The 19,428-nt window shown below is 44.0% G+C and overlaps 1 protein-coding gene across 2 annotated transcripts in view; it reads left to right on the top strand.

Annotated features, from left to right (window-relative positions):
• The first annotated feature begins 1,192 nt into the window (after positions 1 to 1,192).
• Positions 1,193 to 19,428, top strand: part of PTHLH (parathyroid hormone like hormone) — a 34,158-nt gene continuing 15,922 nt past the window's right edge. The window contains exons 1-4 of one of the 2 annotated variants that reach the window (XM_029599987.1): positions 1,193 to 1,515; positions 3,619 to 3,673; positions 3,988 to 4,083; positions 4,213 to 4,335. In XM_029599987.1, the coding sequence (XP_029455847.1) occupies positions 4,235 to 4,335 (101 nt within the window). In that variant the 5' untranslated portion in view covers positions 1,193 to 1,515; positions 3,619 to 3,673; positions 3,988 to 4,083; positions 4,213 to 4,234. Of the gene's footprint in view, positions 1,539 to 3,618; positions 3,674 to 3,987; positions 4,084 to 4,212; positions 4,336 to 19,428 lie in introns of both variants that reach the window. The other variant, XM_029599986.1, reaches the window with a different exon arrangement.

The following is a 19,428-nucleotide window of genomic DNA, read 5'->3' as shown; positions in this document are numbered from 1 at the left end:
TTAGCTGATAAGTAATAGTTATCTGCACCTTTCCACGAAGACTATTTTCTGCTGACTGTGCCCTGCTACTGAAATACTGGCATGAATTTGAAAGAAGTAATTAATGACCATTTCTCCATTAAATAGCAGTTGCAAGTAGGTGTACAGTCATACTTGTAATTCTTCCTTTAAGGAACAAAAAAAGGATATTCAGTAATCTTCTTTAAAAGCTGATCGTTTCCATTTCCTCTAAATAGCTACTGTGCCTTTAAAGGCGGGATTATTCGCGCAACACGTCTGAGGCCAACAATTCATTTTCTACCTTGTATCTAAATGATGCTTATTAAATCTCGTTTGTTGTGGATACACTTTTAGTCGTTAACGCATGCCTTAACCTACTCTTGAGTAAAACGCAGGAAGAGGATAATGAGCATTTCCTATGTGAATGTTTAAGAGCTACAGTAATTTAAAAAAGTAACTGGTAGAACAAATACTTCTGTTCCATAAAGCATGCTGTTAAGTATATCCAAAGCAGGAAGAAATGTTCCAATAGCTATTTAGTTAATCATCTGTTACACGTTTTCATAAGAAAGAGCATACACTATATCTTGATTTTATTTCTGCAGCCCCTACTTTGAAAGTGATAGATTTAAGTACAAAGTATCATTAAGATAAGAACTTTCTTTGAACTTAAAACTCTAAACACCACGTCTTTTGGATTTGAGTTTGGAAACCTGCAGGCACATAATGTAGTAGAAATAGTTTCAAATCTATGGAATATATGATGATAATCATTATAATGTACCTATTTGGGGGAAGCAAAATCCTTTGTGAAGTTACATTGGAAGGCACGGTTTAGTGTGGGATTTTGTTGAAGGAAGAGAAGCGGAATGAGGGGTATGAAGTTGACACAGGAAACGACGCCCTGCTTATATGGAAAAGTATTTGTGTAGGTGGAATGGGTTATACAATATCCAGACAACCTTTGGACAGACATACTTCAGATAGATGACACATCTCCCAGCTCTGCTATTTGCTACGTGAGAAATTAGCAAATATCCAGCCTTCTTGGCATATTTCCCTTATTCAAGGCAAAAAAAAAAAAAAAAGAAGCTGTGATTTGCATAGTCATGTGTCTCCAGCTTGGTTTAACCAGAGATGGATGGTTAGTTAAAAGGGGAATGTGGATTATGACGTCAGACGGCGCCCCGTCTAATAAATGCACCAAGCGGAAGGAATCCTTCTTATAAGAAAAAGAGAGGCGGCTGCTGTCCCATTACTGGAAAAGAAGAGGCAAACCAAGCACCTGCTTCACAAGAGGGAGAGAAAGAGAAGGACGCTTTCTGCAACGAATTTGCACTGCATCAGAAAACAAAACAAAACCAAGCAACCTGCTGGATTATACGAAACCTCGTTCCAGGCAGAGGTCTTAAACTAGTTTGAAAGTGATTTGAAAGAAGCTCGGTCTCCTGGATCAAGGGGATTTCTGACAGGCGCAAGAGGGCTCGAAATCCAGGAGAGGCGAGGCAAGAAATTGTGAGGAAACTCCGCTATTCCAAGTTAATAGAGACCATTTATTTTTCCTATGCCTGTGCGTTTCTTTTCTGAGGGGGAGAGGAAAATTAAAAAAAAATATATCTGATAGTTGCTGTGCCATCGTTTTTTTTCCCCCCAGTGAATCGAAGGGTAGCCTAAATTAAGATAGTCTATTTTATTAGTCAGTTTATACCACTCCAGGTTAACGTTTCCAACTTAATGGTAACTTCGTTCTTCTATTCCGTTTTCTTGGCTACAGATCCCTGGCTTTTATGGTGGAAGTAAATATTATCATTTTCTGCCGATACCAAACGGTTTATTTTTTTTTATTATTGTACATTTTCTAGCAAGTTTTGAAAAGAAAAAAAAAAGATAAGATCATGCAGAGGCTTGTAAGTCTGTGCTGAATAATGAATCTTTGCTGAATGAGTAAAGGCAAGTAGTGTAACAAACGTCACCAGCTGAGCTGACTCCTGTGGAGTTAGTTTATTTCCTCTAAGTAATGCAAACTGTGTGCAAAAAAAAAAAAAAAAAAAGGAGGCTTGGAAATACATATTAAAGCATTCTGGGACTCACAACTAGCAAAGGTTTCAAAGCTTCCAGCTAGCAGGCATGAACTTATTTGAGCTGCACTTAAAAGACAGCTTTTAATGATGGGATATCTGAAACAGGATACTGCCCATACAGTTCCAACAAAAAAAAAAAAAGGCGCTGAGTATCCTAGAGCAATTTGCATGGCATTTACTGAGGCGTTTAGCGTGGCCGTTACAACAAATTGCCTTCCTAGCGGTAATTCAGGGGAGGCTGCGCACATTCATGTTGCAAAGAAAACGTAGAACTTGACGACTAAGCTTGGTGGGGAGAGTTGACGCCTGCCAGAAAACTTGCTGAAAATTGCAATTAGTCAGCCCGCGCCCCCTCAGTCAGATATTATGCTAAAGAGGAGCGGAATTACCGAACTGCAGACAATTACTAAATATTCTATACAGGGGATAAGCACTTCCTACTTTGGGGGGGACTGGGAAGGGAGGAGTTGAAACCGCTGTTAGGGAGAATTTTACTGCGTTGTTTCCGTTTCATGCACAAATGTTCCCGTGCTGAAGGGGGAAACAAAAATAGCGCACAGTTCATGTGTTTGGTCAGGTGCGATTGGAGAAGGCGAGGATTGATTATTGTTACGCATTTCCCAAACGGTGTTGGAGAAAAGGGGGGTTCTGCCTTTTAGGGTGGCAACCCACCTTTAGGAGACGGGCAGACGTGCTTGCAGGAGTTTGGACAAACTCCAGATTTTCAGCTGTTCTCGGGCTAAAGTATCAAGACATATATCACCCGGAAATGGGAGCATTTTCTCTGACTTAGTGGCGGAAAGCGAGTTCAGTTTCTCACTACCTTGCAAAATCTTTTCTATCAACACCATAACACTTGGGGCTCTGAAATCGCTGACATAAAGAACATTTTTTTTTAATGCACTTTACTTCTCTGGATAAATCAGTCCGTGCCCTGTATGTGCCTTCCTGTCCCGGGCGGGGTGAGTGGGAAAAGATAGCAGCCCCACATTTGTTACATATAACCAATCCTTTCGCGTTTATTTGAAATGCACGGACTTTTAATTCCCCCAGGCTGTGCACGGCAACCTAAAGGCACATAAAACACGGACCCTGTACGAGAACTGTAGTTCATCTCAAGCTTGCAGATGCGATGGGGGCCGATCCGCGCACAGGGACGATAAAGAAACGCTGTCCGCCCGGGAGGGGGGGGGGGGGCATTGCGCATGGGCTCTAAGCGCGCGGTTTCCTTGCTCCCTCTTTGCTCTGCTCTTTGTTAAGCGCGTAGGAAAGCCAGTGGCGTCAGTGGCCCGGTGCTGGGCTCTGAGCTCTGCTCCGTGCCGAGGGCGCCACCTCTCTGCGCAGTCGACTCCTCGCAGCAGAGAGAGCGAGAGCGTGTGAAACGCTGCGAGCCCGGCTCAGCCCAGCCCCAGCCCAGCGGCGAGCAACCTGCGCGCACACACACCAGCGAGCATGCTTTCCAGCAGCCTGTGATCCTTCCCCTCTCCAGAGAGACCTTACACTCACCTGCAGTCTTGTGTTGCTTTTTCCTACACAGTGCTGGACCTGAGCAAACTTATCCGGAGCCAGAGCTGAATCTGGAACCAGAGGAGGTACTATAAACGTATTTACAAATATATTTAAAAGTTTGTCCAGACGTAATGCGCATATGCACGCTGTGTCTAGGCAACTGTATCATGCATCTGGTAAATAAAAAAAAAAAGAAAAGTTTTGACTTTGTCAACTCGCTAACTTTTTTGGAACTTTATAATTGGAAAAAAAAAAAAAAAGGGGGGGGGGGGGGTTGTCCTGCAGCATGGACCCAAGGGAGAGGTGCTTGCCAGGTAAATTAAACATTGCTATGGGAGACATGTATAAACAGCACTCAGCTAATTCGTATATACTCTACTTTTTTTTTTTATTTTAGGGGAGGGAGTGCCTCTGTGATTCCTACTTTTTAATTTCTTTGCCAAAGAACAGACACTGACCACCAAAACGTTTGAAGCAGCCGGTCTCTAAAGAGGTGAGTGCCACACACACACACTGTCTTCTCTGAGTTTGTTTTCCTTATCTGGTCCCCGGGAAATCCGGAAGATGCTAAAACGAAATCCAGGCGTGCCATCTTGGAGTAATCTTCTTCATTTCTTTGCAGGTCCCCAGACCCGGAGGAGACGATGTTGAGGACGCTGTTCCAGCAGTGGAGCCTCGCAGTGTTCCTACTCAGTTACTCTGTGCCCGCTTACGGAAGATCGGTGGAAGAGATCAGCAGCAGAGTGTGAGTTATTCCCTTCTTTGTCTTTCCCTCTCTCTAGCCTCCTGCAATGATTAGTTTGTGTAAATATCCATATCTATATAAAGTTTTCGTCCTTATCTTTTGCCTCTGCTTTCTCTGCTAGTTATTGTTTACGTTCAAAGAGTATAATCCTCTATGGGATGAATCTGAGACTGATTGTCATTCAATTGGTAGCTGTGCTTTGAAACTTATAAGGTGGATGGAGCAGTTTTGTGATTTATCAGAGCTTTGCCTGCATTTGTTGGTACTGATCAGAAACTTGCAAAGTAGACCTTCTGTGACCAAGTGAAGGAGCTGAAGTCATATCTATCTATCTATCTATCTATCTTTATATATATCCTACACTCAGGCACTCTCTGTAAACTAGAATTCAGTTCTTTCACTTGGTCACAGAAGATCTTTAGTAGAGGACAATTCACCAGCACTGAGTTTGCAATCAGTTCTGCTCCTCCATAGGAATTCAAGTTTTTGATCAGTAGCTATATATACACACATACCCATACATGTATATATCTTACTGGCATAGTTCTAAAATTACTTCTTGGGCGGCTTAGTCAAAGATGCAGGCAGTAGCTGGAAACATAATGAATTTTAAGTGAGAGGGATTTTCTTTGGAATTGTGCCATTTTGCAATAGTTGTGAATTGGAGTCAAATATTTTACTTGGAAACTGAACGATTTTTATATTTGGTAGGTAAGGCAAACTGGCTTTTGCAGGGAAAGTTTATTTTGAATTATTGAAAAAAAAATAATGTATAGATGACAGGGTAAAAAAAAACAACCCTTCAGAAAAGGAGTCACACAGGTGGCTGTATTCAGAATCCACTCTGATGGGACTGGCTCCTGGGGGCGGGCTGCTTGTCTTGCTCCTTCCTGTTAATGTATGTCTCTGCCTGTCTTCGGAGATTCCAAAATTGTAAGACTTTACGATCTTTATGGAAGCGTGAGAAAACGCTAATTACCCCCCTTTTTGGCTTCAGAAACTAGAATGGGTCTCTGTGGTTAAACATGAACATTTTTAACTGTTATTTATATACACATATATAAAAAAATATATAAATCACTCAAAATACCGCAGTGTTTCTGTCAGTTTCAAGTGGTTACTTGTAGCTGATTAAGTGTATACAGGATGCTATGATATATGTCTTATGTTGTTTTTTTCCTCCTAATGTTATAATAAAAAATACTGTATGAAAAGAATTGAGACATGCCTGAACTTTGGCACAAAATGAAAATATTAGTTTGGGTTTCCTAAGGCAATTTGTAGAACATTGCAAAGAAAGGAAGATAAAGTTAAACTCTGCTTTTTAAAGCTTATGCTGAAGTTCTCACTAACCTTGCGGTGCTTTTATCTGGACATTGTTCTATTCAACTTAGCTATATAGAGAATTCAAGACTGAATTTATGCAAATTGGAATATTCAAACATTACTATATATAAAACTGAACCTCCGTAGCTAAAATAACTTTGAATTGGAGTCCAGCCAATGTTTCCATGTGGTTAGATTTAATAAGACATATCTGTTTTCTCTATCAAGGGGCATACATCCTTACCACATTTATTAAATGTGTCAAGATTGAATATCACTTTTCTTCAACTTTGACTGTACAAAGGGTGCCAGATTGTCCAGGATATATATCTTTCACAAACAGTTCTAGTAAAGAACTGAAAGAACAGTCATTTTGTTGCTGTGTTATTCATGTCATAGTAACTGTGCAGAAAGGACTTTTGCTATTATCAAAGAATAGTAGGACAGGCTTTAATGCCTTGGTTTCTGTAATTACTCCAAATATGTTTAGGTGGTGAATGAGACTTTGTGGTGGAGGAGCAGCCTAGTGGTTAGAGCAGCGGGTGGAGCACCAGGGCTGCCAGGATTTCAGTTCTGAATCTCCCACTAATGGTCCTTGTGATCTTGAGCAAGTCACTTCGCCCTTCATTGCCTCAAATACAATCTTAGATAGGAAGGTCTCTGGGGCTGTACTTGAATTTGTAACTCACTTTGTGCCAAGGTTTGGAAAAGTGTCCCAACTCTTGTTATCATTCATGACATGACAATACCTGCTATTCAGAATCAGTGCTGAGTTGTACTAACCCTAAATGATCTCAGGGGTGCCTTCTGATTGCTGAGCTAGTAAGCAATGAACTGACCTTGCTGTAATAGCAGCACCTTCTAAACTGGTTCTCAAGAGCCTCTGAGAGGTCTGATTTTTCAGGCAATCTGCAATGAATATTTATTAAATAGTTTTTGCCTATATTTGGTCTAAGAGCTGGCTTAATTTCCATACTTATTTATTTATTAATAAGACATAACCCACTTTATCCAAGGTTCTAGGTGGGCAACAGATTAGCATACATAATTCATTAAAAACATAAAAATCATACAATACAAACAAAGTAAACTAATGCAAATAAACAAGTAAGACATAATAGGTATATATAGGTTACTCTGAAAACCGGAGGCTCTTGAGGACTGGATTTGAGACCCTTTGCTCAATGAGAATCTATGCTTCTTCAAACTGCTTGTTTCTCTCTTGAAAGATACCATGTGGATACATTCTAGGTTGCCAACATTCTTTGAGGTATCATTTGCTTTAAGAAACTGAAACAACTCTTAATATAAAATATGCATAGCATTTATTTCATTTTCTTTCTTTTTTTTTAATTTTTTCAACCTGGCAGTTTTCTGCTGCCTCTTTGGGCTTGAAGGACTATCAGTACTGGCCTTTACTAGGCCTAGAGTGCATTAGTACCACGAGCCTTTTATTCACAATGACCAAAGATTTTTCCCACATTTAAAGTTCATGACCTCCACCTTGGCCATCTCAGTACCAATTCTTGACCAAGAGCTACAGATCATGGCTCCCTCTGGAACACTGGTACCTGTGCACACTTGAGTCTGCCCCATGGGTGTGACTATTGCACACTCACTGGGATTCCTTCCCAATAATAATTCTGAACGCTTCCTCTGCAGCATTCCCCAGTACTAGAAGTAGACGGACTCAGGAACAGAACTCAGATCTCCTATATGTCAATGCACACAGCACTGCTTCTGAGACAGTGGACCAGCCCATATTGTCTGAGAACAATTTTGAAAGCAATTTGCCTGGGTAAATGAGCAGTTACCCTGGTAAATGCTGAAAATTATCCTCCCTTCAGTGGCTTAATCCTATCACTGAGTTCAACAAGGCAGCTAGATTTTTCCATGAAGAAAAGGGGCAGATAGGGAGTGAGAGGAGAACAAAAACAGGAAAAATATACATAAGGATTTTATTTTGAAATCCCTAAGTACACCTTGCACCTGCAGTAAAGTAGGTGCAGACCATGGGAGTCTATAGGCAGTTTTGTTCCCATAGTTTATTTGCCAGCTCAAATTTTCAACCAGAAACCCTATTAGGAGTATCCCTTTGAAAACTAGTTTGCACATCTACAGGTACAAAAATCCACAGATTCATCAAAATGCTATAAATATAGCAGAAATAGCATCTATGATTAAAAAAAAAGGGATAGGTAGAGACATACTGCATTGCAGGTCATAACGAGAGAGACAGAACCTCTGTATAGATTCAATGTGACATGTAAGGGTACACTTTGAACTCGGAGCAGGTTTGGGGAATTGCTTTTACATACACAGTCAGAGGAATTAACTGGTAAATGCTGCATTGAACAAATCAACTCCTCTTGGTACCTTTCATTGATTCAAATGATGATAGAAATATGTCAGTCATATCTAATTTGCAGTTACTTCATCTGACTGTGTATGTAAAAGCACCCCAACCCACCCCACTCCCCCAAAACCAATCCCAAGTTGAAAGTGTACCCTCTTAGTGGTATATATGTATGTGTGTGTATGTATATATATATATCATGGAACTTTCCCCACCCTAACTCCGCCCCCTCGGAACACTTACCACGAATGCAAGAGAAAAGTGCACATCATCAAGCTGATGTGTACTTTTTCCCATGCCCACCTCCTCTGGATAATTTTCAAAAGCCAATTTGCATGCATCAACCGGGGTTCATGTGCTTAACTTCTTCTGAAAATTACCGCCTAAGGGCCAGATAGTCGTACCTACGCGTGGGCGTAGATTTGTGCGCGCAACCCGGCGCGCACAAATCTATACCCGATTTCATAACATGCGCGCGCAGCCGCGCGCATGTTATAAAATCCAGGGTCGGCGCGCGCAAGGGGGTGCACACTTGTGCACCTTGCGCGCGCTGAGCCCTAGGGGAGCCCCGATGGCTTTCCCCGTTCCCTCTGAGGCCGCTCCGAAATTGGAGCAGCCTTGGAGGGAACTTTTCCATCCCCCCCCCCCTCCCGCCTTTATTTTTTTATTTACGCCTGCCGGCCAAGAGCCGGCGTGCGATCCCCGGGCTCAGCAGCAGTGGAGAGGCCTCTGGCCACGCTCAAGCCCCGGGACTTACACGGGGCCTGGGGCTTGTGTGCGTCGCCAGGCCTATGCAAAATAGGCTTGGCGCGCAGGAGCGGGTTTTTGGGGTTACGCGCGTAATATTCGTGCGTAACCCTTTTAAAATCCGCCCCTAAGTGAATAAGCAAGGGAGGGGAGGAAATTTTTACTGTCTTCATCGGGACAAAGCCCAGGCATATTTTTTACCTGCAAGGTTTGCATTAGTTCTGAAAGTGAAAGTACATGTTTCCTTTTTTGCTTTGAAACGGGCGTCATGGGGTCAAAATATGCATAGTCACTTCCAGCTGCCTTTTGTGCAGATCAAATTTGCCTGGAAAGATACACACAAAGATTTGAAAATGTCATGTACCGTATTTTGCGCTCCATAAGATGCCCCTGACCATAAGACGCACCTAGGATTTAGAGGAGGAAAATAAGAAAAAAAAATTCTGTCCCCATGACGGGCTCTGTACAGAGCTCTCCCTGGAGCGAATGTAGCGTCTCTCCCTCTCGTGCACCGTCCCCCTCCTCCTCCTCCCAACTCAGCCCAATCAGTATGGTGGCGCAGGTCAAATGCATGAAGCATCTAATATATCTAAACAAATGAGAAGGAAATGGCCTGTACTAACTTTGATGCCATGTGTCGTCTTCTGCCGGCAGAGCTTCAGCTCCCTGCCGGTCTGCTGTTCCCGGGGTGCCGCCGACCTTCGCAGTAAGATGCACCCCGGGAACAGCAGACTGGCAGGGAGCTGTTTGAACTGGAGGGGCCTCCGTAGCACACGCGGTTCAAACAGCTGATGTTTGACCTGCGCCATACTGATTGGGCTGAGTTGGGAGGAGGAGGAGGGGGACAGCTCGCGAGAGGGAGAGCTGCTACATTCGCTCCATAAGACGCAGAGACATTTTTCCCCCCACTTTTGGGGGGAAAAAAAGTGCGTATTATGGAGCAAAAAATACGGTACATATGTACTTCTCCCCTCCCTTCCCACCCCCGACCTGACCATGCCCCTGGGACCGCTCCTTTCAATGCAGTTAAAATTACGCCTGCTGTGGAAACAACGCACAAACTTTTTACCCGTGTAAATCCATTGCAAATTGCCCTTGATATGGTATAATTGGGTTATATTATTCCTGGGGTAATGTCAGTGGAGGTAGAGGAGCAGATGAGAGAGAGAGAAGGGGAAGTATAAATAAGTGCACTTTAAAAATACTTTATGTAAAACGGTGAGGTCCATATTCAGCTGCTGCGTAGTTATATATAACCAGTTATCTAGTGCTGTCTATTCAGCGGCTGTGTTATATTTTTGTAAGGATGTGAACCCTGGCCCGAGATCAGAGGTGTCTCTGCCCATAGGGAGGAGCCCTGTGAGCCTCACCGTTGGTGGGCGTGGTCTCAGCGGTGTAGGACACAGCTGTATGATAGAGACTTTATTATGAAGGAAGGAAAGGCAGAACCCACAGAGTGGGACATGCAAATAAGTACAGTTCTGAGCAGTGGGGTATACCCAGGGTGATATCACTGATGTGAAGATCCGGTAGTGGCCCGCAGAGCAGGGTACACCAGGAAGTCCCTTCAGATGAGTAGAGATTACCTCAGAAGTGCAGATCCGGTAGTGGCCCGCAGAGTCGGGTACACCGAAGATGTCTGTACTAAAGATGATGATGATGAGAAGACTGAGGTGAAGGAACCCGGAAGTGGATCTTGTAGCTGGTGCAGCAATACCCTGAGCTGCAGGGTATACTGGAACAACTTCTACTGAAGAGGAAACGGTAGTGGCCCGAGGCACGGGGTACACCGCAGAGAAGCTTCAGTAAAGCTGGTATCGCTGAAGTCTGTAGTCAAGTACTCACAAGTGGTAGTTCCAGGAGAGAATCCTGAGAAGTGGGTCAGGTAGATTTCCAAGGCAGGAAGGCCCTCTGAGGAGTGGATAGCCAGGAACGCGGAAGGGCCCCCGAGGAGCGGGTACCCAGAGCGTCCACACGCCAAGAGAGGAATCTGGAACTGGAAGTCCAAGAATGGGGCGGATTCAGCAATGAGGGAACTCCTTGCTAACTCGTTGAAGCAAAGGGCCGGTCAGCTTAAGTACAGCAGTGAGTTGACGTCATCTGGAGGGGGCGCCCCTGATGTTCCTGCCATGACGTGTACAAAGGAGGCCCTTGCGTGCGCGCGTGCCTTAGGTGATTCTGGAGACAAGATGGCGGTCGGCAGTGCCCATGCCGTCCCGGGGACGCCGGGGAGGTCGGCGTTGGTTGGCAGGGGTGGCCATTCTTCCTAGGATTGATGGTGCAGGGAAAAAAGGAGGTGAGCATGAGAGGTCGCAACTGTCTGTGACCGACGGGCATAACAGGCTGGCTATCTTAAAGTTAACCGGTTATGTATAACTGGATAACTGTAGGTCAGCCCTTTGGCCCAAACAGAGTTAGCCTGTTAAATCAGTCCGCTAACTCTGATTATCTAGTCAGTTAATTTATGTGGCCAACTTGTCTCATCTCCGATCCACCCAGTCCCTGCCCCTGACTTGTCTGGCTAAAATCTTAGCCAGCTAAGACACGGGTGGCTAAGTGGCACCGCTGAGCGTAGCTGGATATTCAGCGGCGCCGCTTAGCCGGCTAAGTGTCGTTATGAATATCAGACTTAAGAGTGTTTTGGCCAAGAGTAAAATTCAGAAATGAGGCATTTTACAAGTATAGGTTTCATGTTATTCAAATTCCTAACTAAAAAGAAACTGAAAATGACAGCACGGAGCACTTTGGCAGCCTGTAGTGATAAGAAGTGACTGGAGCAGAAGTTTAATTTTATCTTTAGAAGCCACTGCCTCATTGCTCTTCCATTGGGGAGTGAAAGTTATTCGCAGTGTGACTGTGCAAACAAACAATTAATTCCAGATGTAGAAGGCAATCTGTTATTGTCTATAGCACTATGAATTACGCTGATGAGATGGCGCATTAATGTGAATAGTTCATGCTTGGCACACTTGGAGCATTTCAAGCTTTTTTTATTTTCCTTCTGGTGAGATTCCTGCGGCCAGAATGTGACACTACAGTTGAACAACATGTATCTATGCTTTTCATGTATAAATAGACATATTTACAAAACCTTAGCTAGATGATAATGAATCTAATTAGTGGATTCCTTGACAAATTACAGAGATCAGGTTTCTTTATTCCAAATTGTCCTGTCATCATGGCAACTATTGTTTAGAAGCCAATACCTTAACCAAGTGGGTAAAGCAACATAATATAATCAAACTTCCTTTACTTTGCATTTGTCTGAAGAGTTTCATAGACCACATTGAGATAATCATTTTCTCTTGAAGCAGAAATGTCTTGTGCCATCTGTTGTGGGAGTCTCAGTTTCGTGGACCCTTGGGCCGACCTGCTGGAGACTAGGAAAGATGGTCAATGTCTCTAATGGACTGGGAGGCAGATGTTCAGGCAGGACGTAGATGCTCTTCACCCTGGAAGCTGGTACTCCCCCGGGGGGAGCCCGTAGGACCCCAACCGCTGGGACTTAGGTGGCTTCACCTTTGGAAGCCGAAGCCCCCCCGGGAGGAGCCCGTAGGGGCCCGGCCGCTGGGACTTAGGCGGGTTGTGGATCAGGACAGGTAACTGGAACCAGACTAGGACAGTAGCAATACTGTAACTGGGATCGGGTTCTGGAACCAGGCAGGAACTGTAGCAAGACTCGGGTTCTGGAACCAGGCAGGAACTGTAGCAAGACTTGGGTACTGGAACCAGGCAGGAACTGTAGCAAGACTCGGGTACTGGAACCAGGCAGGAACTGTAGCAAGACTCGGGTTCTGGAACCAGGCAGGAACTGTAGCAAGACTCGGGTACTGGAACCAGGCAGGAACTGTAGCAAGACTCGGGTACTGGAACCAGGCAGGTACTGTAGCAGGACTCGGGTACTGTAGCAGGCAGGTACTGTAGCAGGACTCGGGTACTGTAGCAGGCAGGTACTGTAGCAGGAACGGAGTGACGAAGCAAGGCAGGTCACTCCGGGGCACAGCGCAACAGGGAACCGGGAGGCAAACCCGTTGCAAGGCGAGGACTGGATGGCCGCGGCTGGCTTATCAAGGCCGCGGCGTCTGATGTCAGGAATTGGGCGGAGTCACCACTGGCGGGAAACTGCCTAGAAAAGCACCCAAGTGGCGCGCGCGCGTCTAGAAGGAGGGCATCCACGGGAGACTTTGCGGCAGCGCAGCCCCAGCGGGGCTGCGCCGCCAAACAGGCCGCAAACCAGGTCTCTGGAAGCGGGAGCAGGTCCGGGAACCTGGAGGTAAGGGCCTAGCCGCAGTGCTCGCGGCCAGAACCGCAACACCATCAGGTAACAATTACTTTCATAGGCAATGTCCTCATCCTGAAGGTCCAGGCAATATAAATCTGTCTCAGAGACAGTAGGTTTTTGGTATATAACTCAATGGCAATACATGATTTATCTGAGCATTGAATAATCTTATATTAATAACCTCCCAGGAAGCAGGGATTACATTTTTTTTAGGAAGTTGTTTGATTTGAAACTGGAATCTGATAAGAAATTGCTCATTTGTCTACCAAGCGAAGGGATGAGCTGACACAGTGGCCAATAACTGCACAAAGGCATTAAGACAGTTGCTAGCAAACCAAAAGTTGTCTAAAACAAGGATGTTGGAAGCTAATTAAAAATCTTTTAAAATAAAATGTTATTTATATATGGCAAAAGCAGAATACAATACATTGCATACTGTTTTCATTATATATATGATTTTTTATCAGTGTTGCTTTGTGAGGAGAAAACATTCCAGCAGTCAGAATAGACAGACCGGTGGATAAAGACACGAGGCAGGAAGTAGAATAAATGATCATTTATGGTTTGGAAAGCATGAGACTCTTACTCTCATGGTTGAATTTGGCAAACCTATGATTGACTGTGAGATTTAGTTGACATGCTTATAATTTATTTTCAGTGTAGTCACTTACAGCAACCAGATAGTGAAAATGTTACTGTTTGTCAGTGCATTAATATAAGAGAATGGATTAGAGGAGCGAGAAATGAAAAACACCACAGTGTCTGGGATTCCTCACATCCCACAGAAAACTAGGTGAGCACAGAAACATTCCTGTAATAGTTTGATTTGGGTATAACATCAAACAATATAAGAAAGCTATGCAGACAGCTTTGAATCCAGTATTATTACCAAATTATTTATAGAGCACCCTAAATCATGGCTCTTTACAACAAATTGCATTCAAGTACGAGTCCATTCCCCAAAGAGCTCTTAAAGGTCTGGTGATACCATAGACTACTTGAGATTTGCTGTACACAGACCCTCTGTGTATTTAGATTCTTGTAATTGAAGCACATATAAGAAGGAAAATAGGAGAGGAGTCTGGTATAATACATGATATACATATATTCTCTAAACAAGCATTTGCATTTCTATAGCACTTTTCATCCAGACTCTCCATGCACTGAAAATGCATGCATGCAGACACCTCCACTTAACTATTTACATTGGCCCTCACACTACTGACAGCTTCCAAATATCCTATTATTGCTCATATACAGATGGCTAGTCTGCGGCCTTACCACAGTCACAGAGTCACTGGCACACTAGAACCCAGGAGCCCTAATTCTCGGTTCCCTACAGCTAGTTAACCACTCTTTCCCATAAATTATTACATTTGTCTTATGCTAGGACATCTACAGAGCCTCAAAAGAATGAGAACATGGCATAAAACTATGAGCACAGAGCTTTCCTATTTGCCTGCAAGGATGCTGTGCCTCCATCAGCAAGCCTTGCTAGCATAGCCAGGCTTGTGGAAGTTAATTTATCTTCTACAAGAGAGAAACCTTTTTATTTTGAACTGGTGCTTGGGAGCGCAATGCAAATTGAATTGCATTCTGAATAGAGCTACTTGGCCTTTCACAAGAAATTAAAGACATGTTTTTGTTTTCATGTTTTTTTTCCCTTAAGTGAGTTTGCCTATATATTATAATCCTAAGAGTGATGGATTTTAGATTTGGGTCATTTTGGTTATTTGGCTGGGGGAAGGGGGTTAGGGGTTGGTGTTATTTTTTGTTAGGATGAGGAATTTGTATAATAGCTAAGAAAGAATGTGATTTGTGTTTGTAAATGATCTAATGTCTTATGCTATGTATTTGACTTTCATGGCATTTTGTGACTCGCTCTGAGCTCTATGGGTAGGGCATGAAATAAGCTTTTAAGTACTGTATATACCGTATTTTTCGCTCCATAAGACACACTTTTTTTCCCCCAAAGGTGGGGGGGGAAATGTATGTGCGTCTTATGGAGCGAATATAAAAAAAAAACCAAACAAAAATCTAACAAACCCCCCCCCCCCCGACTCCCCCAAGACCTGCCGACTTAATTTCCTACAACCCCCCACCCTCCTGACCCCCCCCCCCAAGACCTGACAAATTAATTTCCTGCAACCCCCCACCCTCCTGACCCCCCCAAGACCTGCCAAATGTCCCTGGTGGTCCAGCGGGGGTCCGGGAATGATCTCCTGGGTGTGGGCCGTCGGCTGCCAGTAAACAAAATGGCGCCGACGGCCCTATGCCCTCACTATGTCACTGAGACCGACCGCTGCTATTGGTCGGTCTCAGTGACATAGTGAGGGCATAGGGCCGTCGGCGCCATTTTGTTTACTGGCAGCCGACGGACCTATGCCCTCACTATGTCACTGAGACTGACCGCTGCTATTGGTCGGTCTCAGTGACATAGTGTGGGCATAGGGCCGTCGGCGCCATTTTGTTTACTGGCAGCCGACGGCTCACGCCCAGGAGATCGTTCCCGGACCGCTCCTGGACCCCCGCTGGACCACCAGGGACGTTTGGCAGGTCTTGGGGGGGTCAGGAGGGTGGGGGGTTGCAGGAAATTAATTTGGCAGGTCTTGGGGGGTCAGGGGGGTGGAGGTTGTTAATTTAAAGGGTTGGGATGGGTGGGGTTTTGGGGGTTCCCAGAGAAAGAAAAGTTTTCTGATCTGGGGAGTGGACCGAAATGGCCCTCCCCAGACCCGAAAACAAAATGGGGAGAAAAAAAAAAGCTATGCAGTCCCCTAATTTGCTCCATAAGACGCCCAGACGCAGAGCCGGTTTAGCACAATTTTTTTTTTTTTTAATTTTCCCCCTCTGAATCCTAGGTGCGTCTTATGGTCAGGTGCGTCTTATGGAGCGAAAAATACGGTACTCGTCTATAAGTCGATATCATGTATAAGTCAAGGGTATTTTTTGGGCCCCCACAATAAAGAATTATCTGTCACCTGTGGATAAGTCGCATGTAAAACCAAGGGGGGTTATGAAATGGTGAAATTATACTAAGAAACAAACTGGTAACTTAAGAAAATCACTTTTTTATTTATTTTTTAAAAGCAGAATAAAACGTCTCATAAGAAAAATTATCATTTTAACAACTTAAGAAAATTTTATTTAACGGTACCAATAGTTATTAAATGAAGAATAAAGGGCCTCATTCAAATCCTTCCAAGTCTGATTCTTCATCATCGGAATGCCATCAGTGTAAACATTGTCTTCGCTGTCTCCATCTGTTGAATCATCATCCAATGCTTATTCGTCTTTGTCTTCATAGATGGTGTCATCTTCTGATCCATCCATAGCATTGCTAATACCGCATTTCAAGAATGACTTCTTGACCATTTCTGGTGAAATTGACTCACAGGCATCCTTTACCAATTTCGCTACCAGATCAATGTCTGATTTCATCAGGCTCCCTCTTTTCATTAATTTTGCTTGACCAGAGTACATCCATTGTTGCCACATAATGTCACAAATGGACCTTTAAAGGTTTGTTTAGACAGACATCTAAATGCCGGAGTATTGATGTCAGACCTCCTGGAATCACTGCTAATGTGGTTGCATTCACATCCTCTGATAAATGTACACAGAACATATCCCACACCAATAGTGACAGTTGTTTTCTTAGCCCCGTATCTGGTTGCCTACCCCACACATCGCACAGGCACTATTTCATTCCTTCCTCATCCATCCAACCTTTAGGATGAACCCGAACAGTTACACCTGCTGCAATATTTAGGTTCTTGAGCATCATTTCCCTCTTGAATATTACCACGGATGCAGTTTTATAGGGATGTGCAGAGGGACCGCATACGTTACATTCGGTATTCGTATTTATGGGGGGGCAGATATGTTGCATTCAGCAAGGGGTGCCCCGATCCATTCATGCATTCCATTCTTATTCGTTTCCCGACTAAAATTTAATTAACTACAACCCCCCACCCTCCTGACCCCCTCAAGACTTGCCAAAACTCCCTGGTGGTCCAGCGGGGGTCCTGGAACCATCGGCTGCCGGTATTCAAAATGGCGCCAATAGCCTTTGACCTTACTATGTCACAGGGGGCTACCAGTGCCATTGGTTGGCCCCTGTCACATGGTAGGAGCAATGGACGGCCGGCGCCATCTTGTGCTCCTACCATGTCACAGGGGCCGACCAATGGCACTGGTAGTCCCTGAGACATAGTAAGGGCAAAGGCTATCTGTGCCATTTTGAATACTGGCAGCCTACGGCCCGAGTGCAGGAGATGGCTCCAGGACCCCCGCTGGACCACCAGGGACTTTTGGCAAGTCTTGGGGAGGTCAGGAGGTGGGGGTTTTGTTTAAAATCACTCCTTTAGATGGCCAAATAATTCGGTGAAGATTTGTTGTATTCATGGGAATCGCGTTAAGTTTTGCTTTCCCACGACTACAACAAATATGGCCCTATACGTTACGGATTGTCAATACATTGCAAATGAATGCACACCCCTACAGTTTTATGCCATCTGCCAGGCAAGACAGGACCACCGTAAAATGGGTCTTTTCATGACCAGTTGTTTTTACAAGTATGGTCTTCTCATCAACACTAGCTACAGTGCAATTGCTAGTCATATCAAATGTCATCAGCATTTAATCTATATTACCAATGTTATTCATATCAAAATGATTCCTTATTCTCTGCTGAATAATGAATTTGTGGAACAAACAGATTTTTTCATCAAGCACTATAAGCAGTTTCTGTGAAATCTTTGTGCACTGATGAAGGCACAATACATATCGTTACATGAACCACGAACATCAACTAGATGGTGCTGTGAATTCTTTAAGACCTTTGGTCGCTGAATAATTTTTCTTCTTTTGCCATTTGAAGGGCACGAATCCTAATGCTTGAGCGAGTCACAATGTAGCCATTCTGTCTGCATTCCATTCAAATTCTTTTCAGTTCCTTCAAAAGATGCAATTTTGAAATGTAAAGCTTTCTTAGACTTTGGCATTTCTAGCAGTTTTTCCTCATTTTTTCTACAATTTCTGACAAGTTTTTCACCATTGTCAAATTCTCTTGCAGCTACACAATTATTGGCCTCGTTTGCATGTTGAATAACCTTCAGTTTCAGCAATGCAGTGTAAGATGCTCTCTTTCTTCTCAGAGCTCATTTTACTGAGGTCATTATTCTAATGGCTATACCTGATGTTTGAATCCTTCTTTCCCTTGCCCATGGCTGTCTCTCCTGTTTGAATCCTTCTCCCTTCTTTCATGGTTTTCCCTGCTCTCTGAATTCCCTCACTTCCCCTCCCGATCCCTTGACTCACCCACTACTATCTGGATAACGACAGCACTTACAGTTGCTCAGGAACGTCCTCCCTCCAGTGTGGCACTAGGACAGCTTCTCACCCACAATGCTTGCAGATCCCTTAACTCAATTGCTCACTGCTGCTATGAGGATGACAACAAACTTGCGGTCACTCGGGGTCCCAGTGGTGCGCTTTGAACCATGTGGTTCTAAGTACACCAATCAGACCCTGGCTCCGGAGGAGGGAGGACATGCCTGCTCAATTTCAAGTCTCGTCATTGCTCTGATAGCAGTGAGCGGGTAAGTTAAGAAATAGGGAGATGTTGCAGAGGAGGAGCTATCCGAATGCCTCAATGGGACACCACGGGGGAGGAGGGAGGATGTGCCTTAGCAATTGTAAGTGCTGTTGTCATCCTCATAGCAGTGGGTAAGTTAAGGCAATGGTCCCCATCCCTGTCCTGGGGGCCCACCAGCCAGTCGGTTTTTCAGGATATCCACAACGAATATGCATGTTATGGAGGCAGTGCATGCAAATTTTCTCTCATGCATATTTGTTGTGGATATCCTGAAAACCCGACTGGCTGGTGGGACCCAAGGAGAGGGTTGGGGACCACAGAGTTAAGGGATCAGGAGGAGGAGCATGTGAATGATTCAATCATACATCTCGAATTACCAGTATTAATTTGGATTGACCCCATGGATAAGATAACTGATTTTAAGGACTGATTTTTGGGGTAAAATGTTTTAGCTTATACACAAGTATACATGGTAATTTATGTATTTATTTATTTTAATATGACCTCATTTTCCCATTTTTTAGAATTAGGTATTCTTTGTAAATATTGTGGTAATTTACTAGCATTTCTAGTCAAATTCTGTTTATGATACTAACAGCTGCCAGCTACATTTGAGATTGCGCAGTTTAGCTTATCAACATGGCTGAAACACGCTCAAGGCAAGAACCAAAGATGATGTGGCTAAGCATTGCTACTTATGTGCTAGAAAAATGAGATATTCCAGGACTGAATAACAATAAGTTGTATACTGCTTCTAGCTGACCACTATAGCATATAATGTATCAT

This window comes from Rhinatrema bivittatum, chromosome 4 (assembly GCF_901001135.1).
Source record: "Rhinatrema bivittatum chromosome 4, aRhiBiv1.1, whole genome shotgun sequence".
Lineage (NCBI taxonomy): Eukaryota > Metazoa > Chordata > Amphibia > Gymnophiona > Rhinatrematidae > Rhinatrema > Rhinatrema bivittatum.
This window is presented reverse-complemented; position numbering and strand designations above follow the sequence as displayed.